Source organism: Saimiri boliviensis, chromosome X (genome assembly GCF_048565385.1).
Source record: "Saimiri boliviensis isolate mSaiBol1 chromosome X, mSaiBol1.pri, whole genome shotgun sequence".
NCBI lineage: Eukaryota > Metazoa > Chordata > Mammalia > Primates > Cebidae > Saimiri > Saimiri boliviensis.
Window position 1 is genome coordinate 102,228,814 of NC_133470.1, and position 20,014 is coordinate 102,248,827.

At 38.4% G+C, this 20,014-nt stretch overlaps 1 protein-coding gene across 5 annotated transcripts in view; it reads right to left on the minus strand.

The window, feature by feature from the left end:
• Positions 1–6,682: 6,682 nt before the first annotated feature.
• PABIR3 (PABIR family member 3) overlaps positions 6,683–20,014 on the minus strand; it is a 46,394-nt gene continuing 33,062 nt past the window's right edge. The window contains exons 4-10 of one of the 5 annotated variants that reach the window (XM_039464048.2): positions 17,749–17,792; positions 17,596–17,650; positions 15,536–15,628; positions 15,052–15,140; positions 14,092–14,153; positions 9,234–9,330; positions 7,272–7,398 (exon numbers count right to left, since the gene is read on the minus strand). In XM_039464048.2, coding sequence (XP_039319982.1) covers positions 7,272–7,398; positions 9,234–9,330; positions 14,092–14,153; positions 15,052–15,140; positions 15,536–15,628; positions 17,596–17,650; positions 17,749–17,792 — 567 coding nt within the window. Of the gene's footprint in view, positions 7,399–9,233; positions 9,331–14,091; positions 14,154–15,051; positions 15,141–15,535; positions 15,629–17,595; positions 17,651–17,748; positions 17,793–20,014 lie in introns of all 5 variants that reach the window. The other 4 variants (XM_039464049.2, XM_003931153.4, XM_003931154.4 and 1 more) reach the window with 4 other exon arrangements.

Consider the following 20,014-nt stretch of genomic DNA (forward strand, 5'->3'; position numbering starts at 1 on the left):
TTTTTTTTTTTTTTTTTTTTGAGATGGAGTTTCACTCTTGTTACCCAGGCTGGAGTGCGATGGCGCAAAGAGATGCACTTTTTGAAGGCTTTTTTTTTTTTTTTTTTTTTGAGACGGGGTTTCACTCTTGTTACCCAGGCTGGAGTGCAATGGCACGATCTCGGCTCACTGCAACCCCCGCCCCCTGGGTTCAAGCAATTCTCCTGCCTCAGCCTCCCTAGTAGCTGGGACTACAGGCGTGCGCCACCATGCCCAGCTATTTTTTGTATTTTTAGTAGAGACGGGGTTTCAGCATGTTGACCAGGATGGTCTCGATCTCTTGACCTCGTGATCCACCCGCCTCGGCCTCCCAAAGTGCTGGGATTACAGGCTTGAGCCACCGCGCCCGGCCTTTTTGAAGGCTTTTTGATACACACTACTGAACTTCCACATTAAAGGACATTAGGATTCCACCACAGTAAATTCAAACACCACTTTTCCTGCTGCCAACAGCCTTGTATATTATTTAAAATTTTTTAAATTTCTGCTAATCAACGTGGCATGGGAATGTATTCCAAATCAAGTTAAAGAGGCAGGGCATGGTGGCTCACGCCTGTAATCCCAGCACTTTGGGAGGCCAAGGCAGCCGGATCACTTGAGGTCAGAAGTTCGAGACCAGCCTGACCGATATGGTGAAACCCCGTCTCTACTAAAAATACAAAAAATTAGCCGGGCGTGGTGGCGGGCACCTGTAGTTCCAGCTACTCAGAAGGTTGAGGCACCAGAATTGTTTGAACCAAGAGGGGGAGGCTGCAGTGAGCTGAAACCACGCCACTGCACTCCAGCCTGGGTGACAGTGAGACTGTCCCATAAAAAAAAAAAAAAAAAAAAAAAGTTGGAGTTTTAGCTGAACTTCCTTTACAGCCCTACCATGTTAGCCTCAGTACCATCCTTTCCAAAGACCCCACTCTTAGAGTTTAATACAAGCCGAGTTAAGGAAGCAAACTAACCCCTTCCTCTCAGAAAAGGGAGACCAGAAATGGAAAGTATAATTAGGTTCCTCTGCCGGGTAATGTATTTTTAAAGTATTTCCTTTCTCAGAACAAAGTCACAAGCCAGCTACTTGAAAGGACAGCTTTCAAGTTTGTCCTTTTTTGTTAGTGTTCATTGCAGAGTTACCAAGCACAAGAGCCATGCAAGAAGTAAACCAACTTAGCATTAGAAGGCTTTTCTTAGTGCCACATCGCAATTATCAAGGAAAAAGGAAAAGCTCTTTGGTAGTCTGCTTTTTAGTTCGAGTAGAGCACTTCCGAATTTGTATTGGGATGGTGTTTTCATAGTTGATGTAGTTTTTGGACATGTCTCCCTTGCTTCTCTGAAACGAATATACCAAGTATATCTTTATTTTGTTTTGTCTCAAGTTGTTGTTACAGTACAATGAAAATTTTGTGGTGAGTATTGTGTCACTGGGAACTTGTTATTAATATGGAAATCCCGAAAGGATCATTTATTCACACAAAACAAGAAGCCAGGGGGAAATTAGTTTTCCACATTTCATCATAAATCATGTATCATTCAGAAAAGAGAGGAAACTATTGATGAAGCTGAGCACAATGAGTTTCTTGTTGCCAGAAAGAATAAAAATATTAGGCACAGAGCTCTCTAATTTCCCAAATATTTTAAATGCCACCATGACTTTTGCTGTCATGCCAGCAAAGATGAAGGCAGATATTGTCACAGAATCCATAAAATTTTAGGAGGCAGAAGGGACCTCACAAATAACTAGTCTGATCTCTTACAGCTTGAATTCCTGAAGCCCAGAGAGGTGACGTGACCTGCCCAAAGACTCACATAGCTAGTCTCCCGACTCCTGTACTTACTACCAATGTAGTTTGGTCACTTTCCGAAAAGGCTGACGTGAGCATTTATGTTACTGATTTACTTTGCTGTCAGTAAAGCCACAGAAATCTCCAGTTGCACATATGTAGCTGTTGGTCAATTTATAGGATTCAGGTAATAACTGCATTCATTTAATGCATTTTTTCCGAGAGACCATGGTCATCAAGTCTCCCTTAATAAGGGGGTGGAGCAAGTTTCCAAGATTCCTATATGATGTATGATTCTCTCCTCCTATACCTTATAGACACTTACGGAAATCAATCTTATTTACCCTTGAGTTAAGAACCACATTGTAAGAGGTCTGTGAGACATTATGGAATTTCAGGAAAACAAAATTACATATTTGCTGGAGTACTTATGGTTCCCTGAACTTTTCTAAATGCACAATTTTAACTATCTGACAGTGAAGTCTACCTATATGATAGATTTTTTCAAGCTCAACTTTTAAGATCTAAAATATTTAAAAACACTCTAGGCAAATTGTAATTAGTTTCCCCCACATATCTGAAGTATCATACATGCATTTTCATCATGGATATTTACATATGGTTGCTCCTAGGTGAATTTTAAAAATTCATTTAGGAGATGAGATTAAATATATCCTGTAGTGGGAGTACTAATAATTCAAGGAGCAGGGACAAAGATTAATGCAGAATTAGAAACTTAACTCGTGTGCTTTTAATAGTTCATTTGATTTGCCTCAATTCTAAAGAGCCAATGAAACAGGCCACCTAAATACAAACTCTACACCCATCTCCCCCTTTTAATGTAAGAGATTTCTAAATATGAGAGCTGTCCAACAATAGAATAAACTGTCTTGTGACAGAGTCAGTTCATTCTTTCAAGATTGCAAACTAAGGTTAAAAAACAATCTGTTTGGAATTATTTCAAATACTTCTAAAATCCCTAAATACTAAGATCACATGATCTCAGTATTATCTTTATATCTTATTTTATAGTAAAAGTGTCCTTTTTTTTTTTTTTAGACGGAGTTTCGCTCTTGTTACCCAGGAGTGCAATGGCGCGATCTCGGCTCACCGCAACCTCCGCCTCCTGGGTTCAGGCAATTCTCCTGCCTCAGCCTCCTGAGTAGCTGGGATTACAGGCATGCGCCACCATGCCCAGCTAATTTTTTGTATTTTTAGTAGAGACGGGGTTTCACCATGTTGACCACGTTGGTCTCGATCTCTTGACCTCGTGATCCACCCGTCTCGGCCTCCCAAAGTGCTGGGGTTACAGGCTTGAGCCACCGCGCCCGGCCTAAGTGTCCTTTCTTATGTGCATCTATAGTCATATTATCATAGACTATCTTGTATCATTATTTTTGTACTTAGTTATTCTGCTTGAAGACAGATAAGGTACCTCTCATCCTCATATGTCATACAAGTTTTACTAAAGTTTCCTGTCACAGAAAGTATTCATTAGGTATTTATTGAATATACTTAAAATCATTAAGTGTTATTGGTTGATTTAGTAATTATAAATTTTAAAAACCATATAGATTCTTTCCTGATCTGACAACACAACTTATTATTACAGTGAGTTTTCATGTTGAATCTCAGTGAATCATTAGGGTAAATTTGGAGCATTGCTCTTTCATAACATTGTAAGTAAAATAGGAATACTTGATTGAACACATATTTGAGACTTTATAATGATGCTTTATAGTTGCCTCTTGTTCTCACATTTTTAAGACGAGTTAGCCAGGTGTGGTGGCTCATGCCTGTAATCCCAGCACTTTGGGAGGCCAAGGCAGGTGGATCACGAGGTTAGGGGTTTGAAACCAGCCCGACCAACATGGTGAAACCCTGTCTCTACTAAAAATGCAAAAAATTAGCTGGGCATGGTGGTACATGCCTGTAATCCCAGCTACTGAGGAGGAGGCTGTGGGCAGGAGAATTGCTTGAACCCAGAAGGTGGAAGTTGCAGTGAGCCAAGATCTCCCCACTTCACTCCGGCCTGGATGACAGAGCGAGACTCCGTTCCCCGCCTCCCCCCCCCAAAAAAAAAGACGAGTTACAGGATAGACAATTTTAAAAAACTAATTTAGGAAAGATAAAACAAGCAAAATCAAAATTCTAAAAGTATACCGTTGTGTGTTAAATTGTGTCCTCAAGAAGATATCTTGAAATTCTAAACCCTAGGTCCTGTGAATTTGACCTGGAAATAGGGTCTTTGCAGATAGAATCGAATTAAGATACATTCATATTGGATTAGGGTTGGCCCTAAATCCAGTGACTGGTTATCTTTATAAGAAGGCCATAAGAGGACACAGGACACAGAGAGAATCCCATGTGATGGCACAGGCAGAGATTAGAGTGATGTATCTGTAAGCCAAGGATTGCCAGCAACCACCAAACGGATTGTCCTTCGGAGCTTCCTGAGGGAACCAACCCAGCTGACTCCTTGATCTTGTATTGGTAGCCTCCAGAACTGTGAAACAATACATTTCCATTGCTTAAGCCACCCAGTTTGTGATGCTTTGTTATGGCAGCCCTGGAAAACTAATACATGTCCTTCACTATAGAAAACTGATATGATAATTCTTTGGCATGTTTAGGAAGACAAAATAGAGCCTTACCATATTTTTCTCTTCTTTGAGACAGAGTCTTGCTGTTACCCAGGCTAGAGTGCAGTGGTGTGATCTCAGCTCACTGCAACCTCTACCTCCCAGGTTTTAGTGACTGTCCTGCCTAAGCCTCCAGAGTAACAGAGATTACGGTTGCCTGCCACCATGACTGGCTAGAACCTTTCATTTTTAGAAGAGAAGGGATTTCACCGTGTTGGCCAGGCTGGTCTCAAACTTCTGACGTCAGGTTATCTGCCCACCTCGGCCTCCCAAAGTGCTGGGATTACAGACATGAGTCACCGTGCCCAGCCACCTTACTATAATTTTTAAAAAATCAAACACAGAATAGCAAGTAAAAGTTACAATCATTTTGGTCTTAAAATCAACAATAAATGGAAAATCACTTTAGAAGTGGATCCTCCCAATAGACAAACTCAAAAGGCAACAGACAGAGTGGAGAACCAACTACAGAACCCTTGCGTCTGAGCATATTATAGTGAGTTGTGGCATCCTAGTGTACGGCTAAATCAATAAAAACGAACTGAATAGAACTGGGTTGGGTGGCTCATCCCTGTAATCTCAGTACTTTGGGAGGCCGAGGCAGGTGGATCACCTAAGGCCAGGAGTTTGAGACCAGCTTGAGCAACATGGTTAAACCCCATCTCTACTAAAAATACAAAAATTAGCCAGGCATGGTAGCATGCACCTGTAATCTCAGCTACTTGGGAGTTCGAAGCAGGATAATTGCTTGAACCTGGGAGGCAGAGGTTGCAGTGAGCCGATATCACGTCACTGCACTGCACTCCAGCCTGGGCAAAGAGCAAGACTCTGTCTCAGGAAAAAAAAAAAAAAAAAAAAAAAAAAAGCAGCTGAATAGAAGGAAAGGAATTGTCTGAGTTGAGAAAAGTATATTGAGATAGTCAAGATTACCAAGATTTGCTGATAAAAGTTCCTTATACAACTGAGTAGTAATCTAACACCCATTGGTTACTTTCTCCATCCTTAGTCTTTGAACTTGAATATTCTGTGAAACTCTCTTTGGCTAAGGTAAGAATAGTACATGTGGACCTTTGTCTGTCAGTGATCTACAGTTTCAGCAAGAAACATCACCACAACCACACCTCATTCTATGAGGGGCCCACAATTGGTCCACTAAAGGTCTGGCAGGTAAAGAAGCAAGTAACAATGCAATATTTATAGTTTACTTGTTCTTAGCCAATTTATAGAATCCTGTCCCAGTTTCAAGAGACCATCATGCTCCTAGTCATTTCATAAATACTTGGTTTCATCTATTTATAATTGAATAGCCTCTTCTCCCACTTATATATCAATTCTGATCAGTTCCATCAGGGTCACTGTCAAAAAATTGTTAGTGCCACAGTGTTTTTCCCATATGGCAGCATACCCACATCGGATTTTTTTTTTTTTTTTTTTTTTTTTTTTTTTTTTGAGACAGAGTTTCACTCTTGTTACCCAGGCTGGAGTGCAATGGCGCGAACTCGGCTCACTGCAACCTCCGCCTCCGAGTTCAGGCAATTCTCCTGCCTCAGCCTCCTGAGTAGCTGGGATGACAGGCACGCGCCACCATGCCCAGCTAATTTTTTGTATTTTTAGTAGAGACGGGGTTTCACCAGGTTGACCAGGATGGTCTCGATCTCTCGACCTCGTGATCCACCCGCCTCGGCCTCCCAAAGTGCTGGGATTACAGGCTTGAGCCACCGCACCCGGCCCGGATTTCTATCAGTCTGAATCTTTCCGATTAAAAGAAAAAAGTCTTTTATACATATATTAGGTAACTGTTCCTATCTTATTAGCTGAGGCAATTTAAACCATTCTCAGCTTCATTTCATAAGAATAAGTTTCTGTTTTTCAAAATGCTAATACTACCACCAATTACTTAAAGCACTTATTTTAAATTTAAAATTTTTAAGACACAATTTTTCCTATTTAAAAAAAAAAAAAAACCCGTAAGACTTTTGAATAGAAAATTAGGGTTTAAACAAACATTTATAGCCCTTAGGGAACAATTGGAGGCACATGATTTTGGCAGAAAAGCCCTAACATATTGAGTCTGTATTTAATCAAATCAGTAGTCATGATGATGAATAAAACGTAATTGATAAAAATGTAAAAGACTACAATATATCAACATTTTTCAAGACTTAATTAGAATACAAAATTAATCAGGGTTAATCAGGTTGAGTACAAATTGAGTGAAGTCCCAATTACATATTATTTTCTTTCTATTCAATTAACTTTAATTCATCTTGCTCTTCTCCTACCTACTGCTTCCCAACAAATTGAACATCTAAAGATTCATGTGCAAAATAAGCAATCCTTGGATAAGTATGGTATAACTAACTTAGTTGTAAAAATTGCCTTCGATAGGTGACTTTTCTTTACCAACTGGAAGCTAGTAGTTACTGAAAATAGGATTAAAGACTAGCATGGACCAGTAAGTACATAATTGTCAAAAATCATTTTACTTTCTTAATTGAACAATTATATTTTATTAGGATTATACTTCAGATTATTTTAAAAAGTCAAGGTACAGCATTTCAAGACATTAGTAGCTTAACAATCTATGCTTCTGTCTTAACATAATTCTTACTTGGAAAACATCTTTGAAAATATTATTACATTGGATACATGCAAGTTCTGTAGATAAATAGAATTTTAAGAAATTGAAGAAAAAAGACAAACAGGAGACAGTTTATGTTACAGTACAATTCTTGTTGCTTTGACTTGATTTGCCTGATGTGTGTGTTTCTCCATTGGTTCAAAGTCTTGAGATGGGTGAATCATTTAGTTGAAAGTTCCTCTTCTAGAACAAATGAGAACCAGTATAAGAAGGTGACACAGAAGAGTTTGTGACCGTGCTAATTTTAGCTGACGAATTACCTGAGGATCCAGCGTTGCTGTTGTTTCCATCAAAAGTAGCTGGAAGTAGACTAGAAGAAGAAAATGCCACTCATTGATAACAGAACTCAAGAGATCTCTCTGTGTACTCTGCTTTGTCTACATATGAGTGCAAAATACATGACCAAGAACTGGCACTTCTCGTAAATGAAGTTTTGTAAGAGTTGTATAAGAAACCACCAATAACAATAAATAGAAATCTATGGCCAGGTACTGTGGCTCACTCCTGTAATTCCAGCACTTTGAGAGGCTGAGGCGGGCAGATCATGAGGTCAGGAGTTCAAGACCAACCTGACCAATATGGTGAAACCCGGTCTCTACTAAAAATACAAAAATTAGCCAGGCATGGTGGCTCGTGCCTGTAGTCTGAGCTACTTGGGAAGTTGAGGCAAGAGAATCGCTTGAACCCGGGAGGTGGAGGTTGCAGTGAGCCAAGAACTCCCCTCTGCTCTCCAGCCTGGGTGACTGAGAAAAAAAGAAAAAAGAAAAGAAAAAAAGAAATCCATTCCGGTATTTCCCATTTTTATCATTAAAACATACTTTCTTGGACGTGCATTTCAATTAATACTCTCAACGCAACAAAATAGACAAAAATCCAAGAAGAAAAGATGAGCAGAAGATGCCTTTTTCCAAGGATGCCTTTCTATGTATTTCTTTAATATCTCTTCATCTAATGCCAAAATCTCACTTCTAAAAATGTATCCACCATATATTAGTGTCACACACACCTTATGAGAAAAAACCTCTGCCAGGTGCTGTGACTCACGCCTATAATCCCAGCACTTTAGGAGGCCAAGGTGGGTAGATTGCTTGAGCTCAAAAGTCTGAGAACAGCCTGGGCAACATGGCAAAACCCCATTTCTTTTTTTTTTTTTTTTTTTTTTTGAGACGGAGTTTCGCTCTTGTTACCCAGGCTGGAGTGCAATGGCGCGATCTCGGCTCACTGCAGCCTCCGCCTACTGGGTTCAGGCAATTCTCCTGCCTCAGCCTCCTGAGTAGCTGGGAGTACAGGCACGTGCCACCATGCCCAGCTACTTTTTTGTATTTTAGTAGAGACGGGGTTTCACCATGTTGACCAGGATGGTCTCGATCTTTTGACTTCGTGATCCACCCGCCTCGGCCTCCCGAAGTGCTGGGATTACAGGCGTAAGCCACCGCGCCCGGCGGCAAAACCCCGTTTCTACAAAAAAAAAAAAAAAAAAAAATACAAAAATTAGCCAGGCATGGTGGTGCACACCTGTGGTCCCAGCTACTCAGGGGCGGAGGTGGGAGGACTGCTTGAGCCTGGGAGGCAGAGGTTACAGTGAGCCAAGATTGTGCCACTGCACTCCCAGCCTGAGAGACAGAATGAGATCTTTTCTCAGAAAAAGAAAAAAGAAAAGAAAAAAAAAGAAAAGAACTCAGGTTTATAGTATCCATTTGGAATATCAGTTTTAAAACTTCTAAGAATAGTTAATAATGGGCTGGGCTTGGTGGCTCATGCCTGTAATCCCAGCACTCTGGGAGGCCGAGGCAGGCGGATCATGAGGTCAGGAGATCGAGACCAGCCTGGCCAACATAGTGAAACCCCGTCTCTACTAAAAATGCAAAATAATTAGCCGGGCATGGTGGCATGCACCTGTAGTCCCAGCTACTTGGGAGGCTGAGGCAGGAGAATAGCTTGAACCCAGGAGGCAGAGGTTGTGGTGAGCCAAGATCACGCCACTTCACTCCAGCCTGAGCAACAGAGTGAGACTCTATCTCAAAAAAATAATAAAGAAAATAATAATAATGTACCATACTTCTGAATACATACAATAATCAAAGTAGACTTAAAAAACAAGTAAAAATGGTCAATTAATGTTTAAAATCTCATTTTAATACTTACCACACATTATTTTCTGATAGCTGGGAAGTATCAGAAAAAGGCATGTTGGTTGTGCCTTGGAAAATCTTCTTTGGTTGATATTGAAATGCCGTTTCACCTATGACAATATAGCAGATCAAGGTAGATATGTTTTATTTAACATGTATGTTATGATTTTTAATTGCAAAAGTAATGCTTGTTCACTGCAATTAATTTATAAAATACAGAAAAGCACAAAGTAAATAATTTTAAGTAACCATTATCCAGGCATAACCATTCTTCAGTACTTTTTGAATATGTTATATACACAATTTTTTAAAATTAGGTTTGTCCCATATATAATGTTTTTAAATCTACTTTTTGTTTTTAATGATTATAATTTTCTTTTCTTTTTTTTTTCCGAGGTGGAGTCTTCACCCAGGCGGGAGTGCAGTGGCACAATTTCAGCTCACTGCAACCTTGACCTCCCTGGTTCAAGCAATTCCCCTGCCTCAGCCTCCGGAGTAGCTGGGATTACAGGCACTTGTCACCATGCCCAGCTAATTTATTTTGTATTTTTAGTAGAGACGGGGTTTCACCATGGTGGTCAGACTGGTCTTGAACTCCTGACCTCAGGCAATCTGCCCACCTCGGCCTCCCAAAGTGCTGGGTTTATAGGCATGAGCCACCGTGCCTGGCCTGGTTATAATTTTCTTATATTATTAACTAAATTCTACAAGATTATTGTATTTTACTGTTTTATTATTATTATTATTATTATTATCATTTTGAGAAGGAGTCACTCTGTCTTCCAGGCTGGAGTGCAGTGACGAAATCTCAGTTCACTGCAACCTCCACCTCCCGGGTTCAAGGAATTCTCCTGTCTCAGCCTCCTGAGTAGCTGGGATTATGGGCACACATTACCACATCCGGTTAATTTTTGCATTTTTAGTAGAGATGGGGATTTCAACATGTTGACCAGGCTGGTCTTGAACTCTTGACCTCAGGTGATCACCCACCTCGGCCTCCCAAAATCCTGAGATAGCAGGCGTGAGCCACTGTGCCCAGCCCTGCAAGATGATTTTATATAGCTATGTAGTAAGGCTGTTTAAGTTTAATCTCATTCCTTATTTTAAAACTTTAGGTTGCTATCTTTATTTTGCTAACCGTACACAATGAACTAAATAGATATGGCCTTTTACAGCACACAATGAACAAAATAAGTGGATCTTTAAAGATTAAGGAGGAACAACTAATCTCAAGAAAAACTGCATTTGTGTAACGTTTGCCTTGAAGTAAGTGTTAAAACCTGCACAAAACCTAAAATGCAATTAAAAAATATATAAATTGGGTTATAATACAATTCAGGTCTAAATTAAAAAAAAAAGATAAAAACCTGCACAATGTTTCACATTCATATAGTAACTATTTCTGGACCTGAGCAAAACTGACATTCAAACCCGTAACTTCTATTTGAATGAGAAAACACTAAGGTCACCATCAAGATATTGCATAGACCTTCTACAGAAGTGTAATCATGACTCAAAGTTCAAAAGAAGTCTGGCATCCCATGCCTTGCCAGATTACACTTATGCCACCATAGAAAAACTACTCAGTTCTCCTTTTTTGATTTAAAATTGAAAACATGACAAATCAAAACAAATTCCTCATAAAAGAAAATTAGATCTTTCTTTGCTAAAACCAGCATTACTTATCAAATGATTTTTTTTTTTTTTTTTTTTTTTTTGAGACAAAGTTTTGCTCTGTCGCCCAGACTGGAGTGCAATGGCACAATCTCAGCTCACTGCAACCTCCATCTCCCGAGTTCAAGCGATTCTCCTGCCTCAGCCTCCTGAGTAGCTGGGATTACAGGCACCCACCACCACGCCCAGCTAATTTTTTGTATTTTTAGTACAGACGGGGTTTCACCACATTGGCCAAGCTGGTCTGGAACTCCTGACCTCAGGCGAGCCGCCCACCTCGGCCTCCCACAGTGCTGGAATTACAGGCGCGAACCACTGCGCCCAGCCTCAAATGATATTTATAGGTGCCCAATTTCTGTGGTATTCCAACATGAAGGCTTATTTGCTCTTGCTTATTACTTTTCTTTTTTTTTTTTTTAGATGGAGTCTTACTCTATTGTCTAGGCTGGGGTGCAGTGGTGTGATCTCAGCTAACTTCAACCTCCGCCTCTTGGGTTCAAGCAATTCTCCTGCCTCAGCCTCCTGAGTAGCTGGGATTACAGCCACGTACCACCATGCTTGGCTAATTTTTGTATTTTTAGTAGGGACAGGGTTTTGCCATGTTGGTCAGGTTGCTCTTGAACTCCTGACCTCAAGTGATCCATCCACCTTGGCCTCCCAAAGTGCTGGGATTACAGGCGTGAGCCACCATACCCAGTCCATGCTCTCGCTTATTCCTAATGGAAGTAACTGCTGCTTCTTACTATAAAATGTGACTTTGGAGACTCTAATCTTGATCTCATACTCTCCTTCACTTCACAGAACCCTCATTCTTTTTAGGTCCTCTGACCCCTGCCTCAGGACCTCTCTTTTATTTTTATGCTATCTTTCTCCCACATTTCATTTGTATTAATGGGGTCTGAATAGTACATAATTTATTGTTTCCCAAATGAATATGCATATTCCAAAATATATGAATAAATTTCATTTATGTTTATCTGTTATTGTATCTAGCCAAAAATGACCAAATGAATTTTCAGTACATTTGCATAGGGCATGCTTGAGAGGGTGGGCTATGACTTAAAATATGGAGTAGATAGTATATTCATAATTCAGTTTGGAGTTCCCTTAGGGACATCTCAAAGAACTATGGCAGTCATCTTTCAGAGCACCTAAAAGCAAAGTGTGATACAGGTCACATCTCCGAAGACACTAGGCAGAAGCTACATCTTTTGTATTTTTTCCCATCTTTTTTTTTTTTTTTTGTATATTTGTTTAGAAACTACGTCTTTTATGTCAAAATTGATCTGTAAAACTCATTTTTAAATCAAAAATTCTAAGAAAATTCCAGATAGTTTTCATGTAATAACATATTTTATGTATATGTGTCTCAAAAGGAAAAATGTTTTATTTTGGTGAAACATTCTTCAATTTAAGTGTACTTTATTTTAAATACTCAATTGACCCTCGACTTCTAACAGCTCTTAAGCTGCTAATTTGAATATTTGAATATTTTTTCAACGCTAGGCCAAACTTCACAGCACAGGCAAAAAAAAAAAAAAAAACAAAAAACCGTAAGCTTAGTAACTGAAGCATCTTCATAAAACAATGTGCTTATTACTTTGGAAAAGAGTGTTTTCCAGAATTTAGCCCTTAATCTTAGAATACAAAAAGTACATGCTGAGTTAGGTATGTTGTTAGGAAGACTGACATTAATTAATCCAAAATACACAAAGAGCATTAAAGCATAATTCAGTATCTTTTTTCTTCTTATTCTTCTTCCTCCTCTTTCTTATCTTAATACATTTTTCACAACACACATTTTTAAGTTTAATCTTCTTTCCTATTCACCCATTTCTTTTCCCCATTGTAATTAAACATTGTACTAAATATACAAATTCAATAGTGGTACTTAAAAAGGAAGAAGAGTGAGAACTGGCTCATACCTGTAATCCCAGCACTTTGGGAGACAGAAGTTGGCGGATTATAAGAGGTCAGGAGTTTGAGACCAGCCCAGCTAAAATGGTGAAACCCAGTCTCTACTAAAAATACAAAAAAATTAGCCAGGCATAGTGACGAGCACCTGTAACTACAGCTACTCAGGAGGCTGAGGCAGGAGAATCCCTTGAACCCAGGAGGAGGAGGTTGCAGTGAGCCAAGATTGTGCCACTTTTCTCCAGCCTGGGTGAAAGAGCAAGACTCTATCTCAAGTAAAAACAAAACAAAACAAAGAAAAAGGCAAAAGAGGATAATTTACTGAGGTACCATTGAGAAGCGGGATCCAGGATTGCAGGAGTTTTTAAAAAACACTTCTGTTCTTTCCACTTCCCTTTTATTACTGAGTAGGTGGGTCGCTTTCCATATATGTAACCAAAAATAACTCCCATACATAAACTAAACATCATGGGGTGTGGTGGCTCACGCCTGTAATCCCAGCACTTTGGGAGGTTGAGGAGGGTGGGTCACGAGGTCAGGAGTTCGAGATCCACCTGGCCAAGATGGTAAAATCGCATCTCTACTAAAAATACAAAAATTAGCTGGGCGCAGTGGTGGGCTCCTGTAATCCCAGCTACTTAGGAGGCTGAGGCAGGAGAATCACTTGAATCTGGGAGGCAGAGGTTGCAGGGAGCCGAGATCACGCCACTGTACTCCAGCCTGGGCAACAGAGCAAGACTTCACCTCACAAAAAAAAAAAAAAAAAAAAAAAAAAAACCAAAAAAAAAAAAAAAAAACCCAAAAAAAAAAAAAAAAACTAATGAAAGAACATACACCTTCATATATATTTTTAGTGTTGTACGGTGGATCTAATTTGTGTCAACTTATTCATATTATATCAATGAGTGTGTGGCAGTGAGACAGGGGTTGACATTCAGCAAAATACTTGACTGACTCACTCTATTTGTTCATTCATTCATTTATTCTCTACTTTGTTTTAGAAAGTAATGAAGATAGCTAGCTTGGTGAATTATATTGAAAATCTTAATAACCAAGAAAATTGGAATTAAATTTCTCAATTCACATTTATATAGCACTTTAGAGTTTTCAAAATATCTTTATACATATTTCTACTTGCATAAAATGAAAGGCCTCTAATAACTTATCAAATATATTTTAAATAAATAAAGCCTTTAAAAATAAATTCTTATATAACAGTTGATTTTCAATATTTTATAAAATAATTTAAAGTTATATTTATTTCTGCTCATATATAAAAGTACCTTTTCTTTTTAATGATCCAAGGATACTTGGTCTAAGAATGTTGGTAGGATTTTGACTTCTTCTAAAATAAAATCATCATGATCATTATAAGAAATATTTTTAACAAAATCAGCAATGACTATTTCATTATAACAGATCTAAGGACATATATAAAAACAGGACTCTGTATAGGACATGGTAGTACATCATTTTACTGCTTTTCTTTACGTATGAGTAAAAACAGGAATGCCGTAGGAGCAAACTATCTTCTAATTCACAGGGATTCAGGATTTTGAATCCTACAGTCTACAAAAACCTACAGTCCTGGCTGGGACTTGCCTTGAATCAAGGTGAAAATCATGGATAAAGTTGTTTAAAGTTCTAGAGATAGCTCTGATCCTTATTAACAAACTTGGTCAGAGAAAGATTATGTATAAGCAGGGTGAAGGAATTATTAAATTATTCACATGTTCTTAGTCACCTAACTTTTTTGATACACAAAATGATAAACTGAAACAATGACATTTTAATGTCACTGAAAAGAAGTCACTTCTGGCTGGGCACGGTGGCTCACACCTGTAATGCCAACACTTTGCGAGGACGAGGTGGGCGGATCACGAGGTCATGAGATGGAAACCATCTTGGCCAACATGGTGAAACCCCATCTCTACTAAAATACAAAAAATTAGCCAGGTGTGGTGGCCCGGGCCTGTACTATCAGCTATTTGGGACGCTGAGGCAGGGGAATTGCTTGAACCTGGGAGGCGGAGGTTGCAGTGAGTCAAGATTGAGCCACTGTATTCCAGCCTGGCAACAGAGCAAGACTCCTTCTCAAAAAAAAAAAAAAAAAAAAAAAAAAAAAAAAAAAAAAAAAAAGTCACTTCCTTGGCACAAAACTTGGAGCTATAATTTCTTTCAAGTTTCTATAATTAATTCTTATTTTATAAACAATTTGGTATTTTCATACAACATAAACTTACATGATGTATTGTTGCATAGGACTGGGAGCAGGACTTGAAGGCGAACAAGTGCAATTCACGGAAGTTTGTAATGATGGAGAAAAAAATTGCTAAAATCAAATAGGAACAGAGGTTTTAAAACTGCCTCTCTTTTCATAAAGCAAATCATTGGTTTCCTAGAAGGGGCAGGGATGATGGAGAGGGAGACTAGGGTACAAAAGATCATGAGGAAATTGTATTGAGTGTGAGAACTTTACGATATCTTGATTATGGTTGTGGTTACAGAATTGTACACAACTACCAATATTAATCAACCCTATACTTTAAAGTTGGTGAATTTTATTATATATAAGTAATACTTGAAGAAATGAAAAACTGTTAGTTAAAATCAGATACACTGTGGCAAAATATACCCCCCAAAAGATTTGAGTGAGTGACCATTAATGTTCCTAAATATTTCCTAAATATTTCAAGGGACATAGACTTTTAGGTACTCCTTTCTTACCTTCCCAGTCCTCTTGATGGAAGAAGCCATTGAGGATACTGGAGTTAAATCAATGCACTTTGGAGAGGATGATTTCTGCGAGCTGCTGTCACTCTGTAAGCAGAAAGAAGTGTACAATTGTAGCACCAATTGCTTACTAATCAAATACTTGAGATACCTGTTGCACAGGGAAGTGAGTCCTTACTACTGGCTGCACCATGGTGAAGAGCTCTCACCATCCTAAAGAAATCAGGGAACCCAAGATTCACTTCAATAAGCAAAGGTGCCCTTTGCCTTTTGGGGACAACAGCTATTTGGTGATTGAGGGGCTACCCTGCATGCCAGAAAGATCTAGAATGTGAGTACTCAATACTATAAACACAAATCCTAAATTTAAGCTCTTTGGCTTTGACGTGTGCTTTGTTTTTGAAAACTCTAATGGTACGTCCAGGAAAGGACCAAAAAGGTTTTGGCTAGAACTAAGATGAAAATGAGACAGCAGGAATAACTACATTTATGAAAACTATCTCTAGATTTTATATAGACAAAAATCAGTGCTTCATAATTCAGGATTTTAAATTCTGCCCTTTTCTTCCCAAAACAAGACAAGTGTGTATTACATGTGGCCTTCCTCTTCCTAACACACTCATAGATTCTCTTACTCATCCATGCCAATACCTAAAGTAATTAGAATTGGGCCAGTTAAAGGACTCCAGCAGTATTGATCAATTGTATTAGCACCAAAACATGAAAAGTGACAGGCTCCAGAGATTATCAACTCATTCTCCCAGACCTACTCCAAAATCAGGGATAACTGCTCATGTAAGGTACTCAGAGTGCAAAGGAAAATAAGATGCCATTGCTTCTGTTGATGACCCATTTCTGTATCGAATAACTTCCATATCTGAAGATTGACATTAGTCAGAATCTCTCCTATTCAAATTTCAGTTCAGTTATTGTTTTGTCACTATCTGGGATATCCATGGAAAAGAACACTAAATATCATCAGTAACCACAACGTGTACCCAGACATTTAAAAATATTAACAAGAGATGAAACTAAATTCTAAGAATGTTTAAATTAAAAGTTTTATATTAAAATGTTAGTGGGAGAATATGTTACAGGCTGATATGGCTTGGCTGTGTCCCCACCCAAATCTCATCTTGAATCATAATCCCCATAATCCCCACATGTAGTGGGAAGGACCTAGTGGGAGGTAACTGAATCATGGGTGTGAATTCCCCAATGCTGTTTTCATGACAGTGAGTGAGTTCTCACAAGATCTGATGGCTTTATAAGCATCTGGCATTTCCCCTGCTGGCACTCATTTTCTCTCATGCCACCCTGTGAAGAGGTGCCTTCTTCTGCCATAATTGTAAGTTTCCTGAGGCCTCCCCAGCCATGCAGAACTGTGAGTCAATTAAACCTCTTTCTTTTATACATTACCCAGTCTTGGGTATTTCCTTATAGCAATGTGAGAACGGACTAATACACAGGCATAAAAAATGCAATATTTTTCTAGTAAGTCTATTGTCTATAGTTTAAGACTGTAATATATAGTTCATAAACTATGGAGAAAGGAGTGAAATCATTTATTGTGTTGTTATCCTAAGCACTTTAGCTAGTGCGACTGAACTTTTTTTAGGCCTGCTGGGACAGAGAAGAAACTGGTCCACAACAGCTATGGTTTTGTTCCACAAAACTGTTTACTTTGAACCCCACTTTCAAACAATGATAAGCTATTTTTATGAGTAAATCATAAAGCATTTCTTAAGAGTAATCAAGGGCTAGGCCCAATGGCTCAACCCTATAATCCTAGCATTTTGGAAGGCTGAGGCAGGAGAATCCCTTGAGCTCAGGAGTTCAAGACCAGCCTGGACAACATAGTGAGACCTTGTCTCAAAAAAAAAAAAAAAAAAAAAAATTAAAAATAACAACCAAAATTATTTATGCAGCAGATACAATTTTTGTTTCAAACTAGAGCTTAGATTTCTAGATATTACAACAAAACTAGATAGGCCAACACTGAAAGTCAATAAAAATTTGAAATTTTCTACAAAACTGAAATTATAATACCATACCAGTTTCAAGCTTTCTTCCCAAGATCGACTTATCTGTATTTCAGTTTGTATCTTCCTACAAAAGAAATCAAAATTGCAGTTTGCCTGTCTGAAAGAAAAGATATAATTAAATATACAAATTATCAGAATAGTAATTCAAAGTACAGTACTCACCATTCATACATTGTTTCTCTATTTATTAAATCCATGGCTTCTTCCTGTAAAGGTAGGAAAATGAGAATAAACTGAATACCAAGTTCCTATGGTTTTATAAAATTTGATTTCATTTGGATGCACCATTATTTTTATTCACTGGGCTATAGAAGAACTAAAGAATAAACAAATCTCTGAACAAGTATCTGGTTCTCTACCCTTTATTGCTTCACAAATTATCACACCAAAGATCTATTACTTATGCATTACAGTACATCAGACATGCAGAACTGATTAGATGAAAAACTTTGTACCTTTCTTTATTCAAAAGCAAAAACATTAAGCATTCAAAATTATACAGTTTTCTCTGAACTTTTTAAAGGCCTACTAGGACAGAGAAGAAACTGGTCCACAACAGCTATAGATGCCCATTAATATTATGATATTCATAAAAATCATTCACAGTACACAGACAACAAATGTCTATCAGGATGAGCTTGCTTAAGTAAATGATGAGACAAACATAATTTAAATCCAGTCATTGACATCAAAAAACAAGTATTACATATTAAATAGGAGACAAATGGATCCTATATATGTAAAATTCTAAGAGAGGTGCTCAGAAAGATGTCCACCATTGATAACTACGGTTATCAATGAGTAGTAAGATCTGGAGTAATGTGTTCTTTCTTCCTTTGTATATTACTACATTATTTGACTTTTTATTAATATGCAAGTATCATTTTCACATAAGTAGTTTTTTAAAAATAATCCACCCGTAGAAAGACATCCATGTTCGTGGATTGTGACACTTAATATTTAGATGACAGTTCTGCCCAAAGTGATCTACAGATGCAATGCGGCCCTTACTGAAGTCCCAATCACATTTTTTTACAGAAACAGAAAAACCCATCTTAAAATTCATATGGAATATCAAAGGACCCCAAATAGCCAAAACAATCTTTGAAAAGAAGAACAAATCTGGAAGACTCATACTTCCTGATTTCAAAACTTCCTACAAAACTTCATAATCAAAACAGTGTAGTTCTGGCATAAGAACAGATGCATACCTAGCACTTTGTGAGGCCGAGGTGGGGCGGATCATCTTAGGTTGAAAGTTCGAGACCAGCCTGTCCAACATGGTGAAATACCATCTCCGCCAAAAATACAGAATGAGCCAGGTGTGGTGGCACATGCCTATAATCCCAGCAACTCAGGAGGCCGAAGCACAAGAATTGCTTGAACCCTGAAGGCAGAGGTTGCAGTGAGCTGAGACTGCACCACTGCACTCCAGCCTGCATGAGAGAGCAACACACTGTCTCAAAAAAAAGTGCATATAACAATGGTGGTGCAGAATGGAGAGCACAGAAATAAACCCTCACATATATGTTCAAATGATTCTTTTTTTTTTTTTTAATTTCACCTGGGTGTAGGCGGGCTGAGGCCGAAAAGGGCATCAGCCATGTTCAAATGATTTTTAACAGGGATATCAAACCATTCAATGGGGAAAGGACAATCTTTTCAACAAATGATATTGAGAAAACTGAAGATCTACATGCAGAACAATGAAGTTGAACCCTTTTCTTTTACTGTCTGTAAAAACTCACTAGAAATGGATTAAAGACTTTAACTTAAAAGCTAAAAATCTAAATCTCTTTGAAGACAACATAAGGCTAAATCTGCATGACACTGGATTTCACAATGATTTCTTGGATATGATACCAATGGCACAGGCAACAACAGAAAAAAATAAACTGGTCTTCATGAAAATAAAAAAGTTTTGTGTATCATATGACACTATCAAGAGAGTGAAAAGACAACCAGAGAATTGGAGTTGATATTTGCAAATCATATATCTAAAAAGGAATAAACATCTAAAATATATACAGAACTCCTACAACTCAGCAACAACAAAAACCAACCCAATTAAAATATGGGTGAAGAGACTGAATAAATGTTTCTCAAAAGAATGCATGCAAATGACCAAACAGTACTTGAAAAGATGCTCAACATCATTTGTCATTATGAAAATGCAAACCAAAACCACAGTGAGATGCCACTTTACCCCCATTAAGATAGTTATTTATTTATTTGTTTGTTTATTTATTTATTTGAGACAGGATCTCACTCTGTCACCCAGGCTGGAGTGCAGTGGTGCAATCTCAGCTCACTGCAACTTCCACCTCCCAGGTTCAAGTGATTCTCGTGTCTCAGCTTCCTGAGTAGCTGGGATTTTTTTTTTTTTTTTGAGACAGAGTCTCACTCTATTGCCCAGGCTGAAGTACAG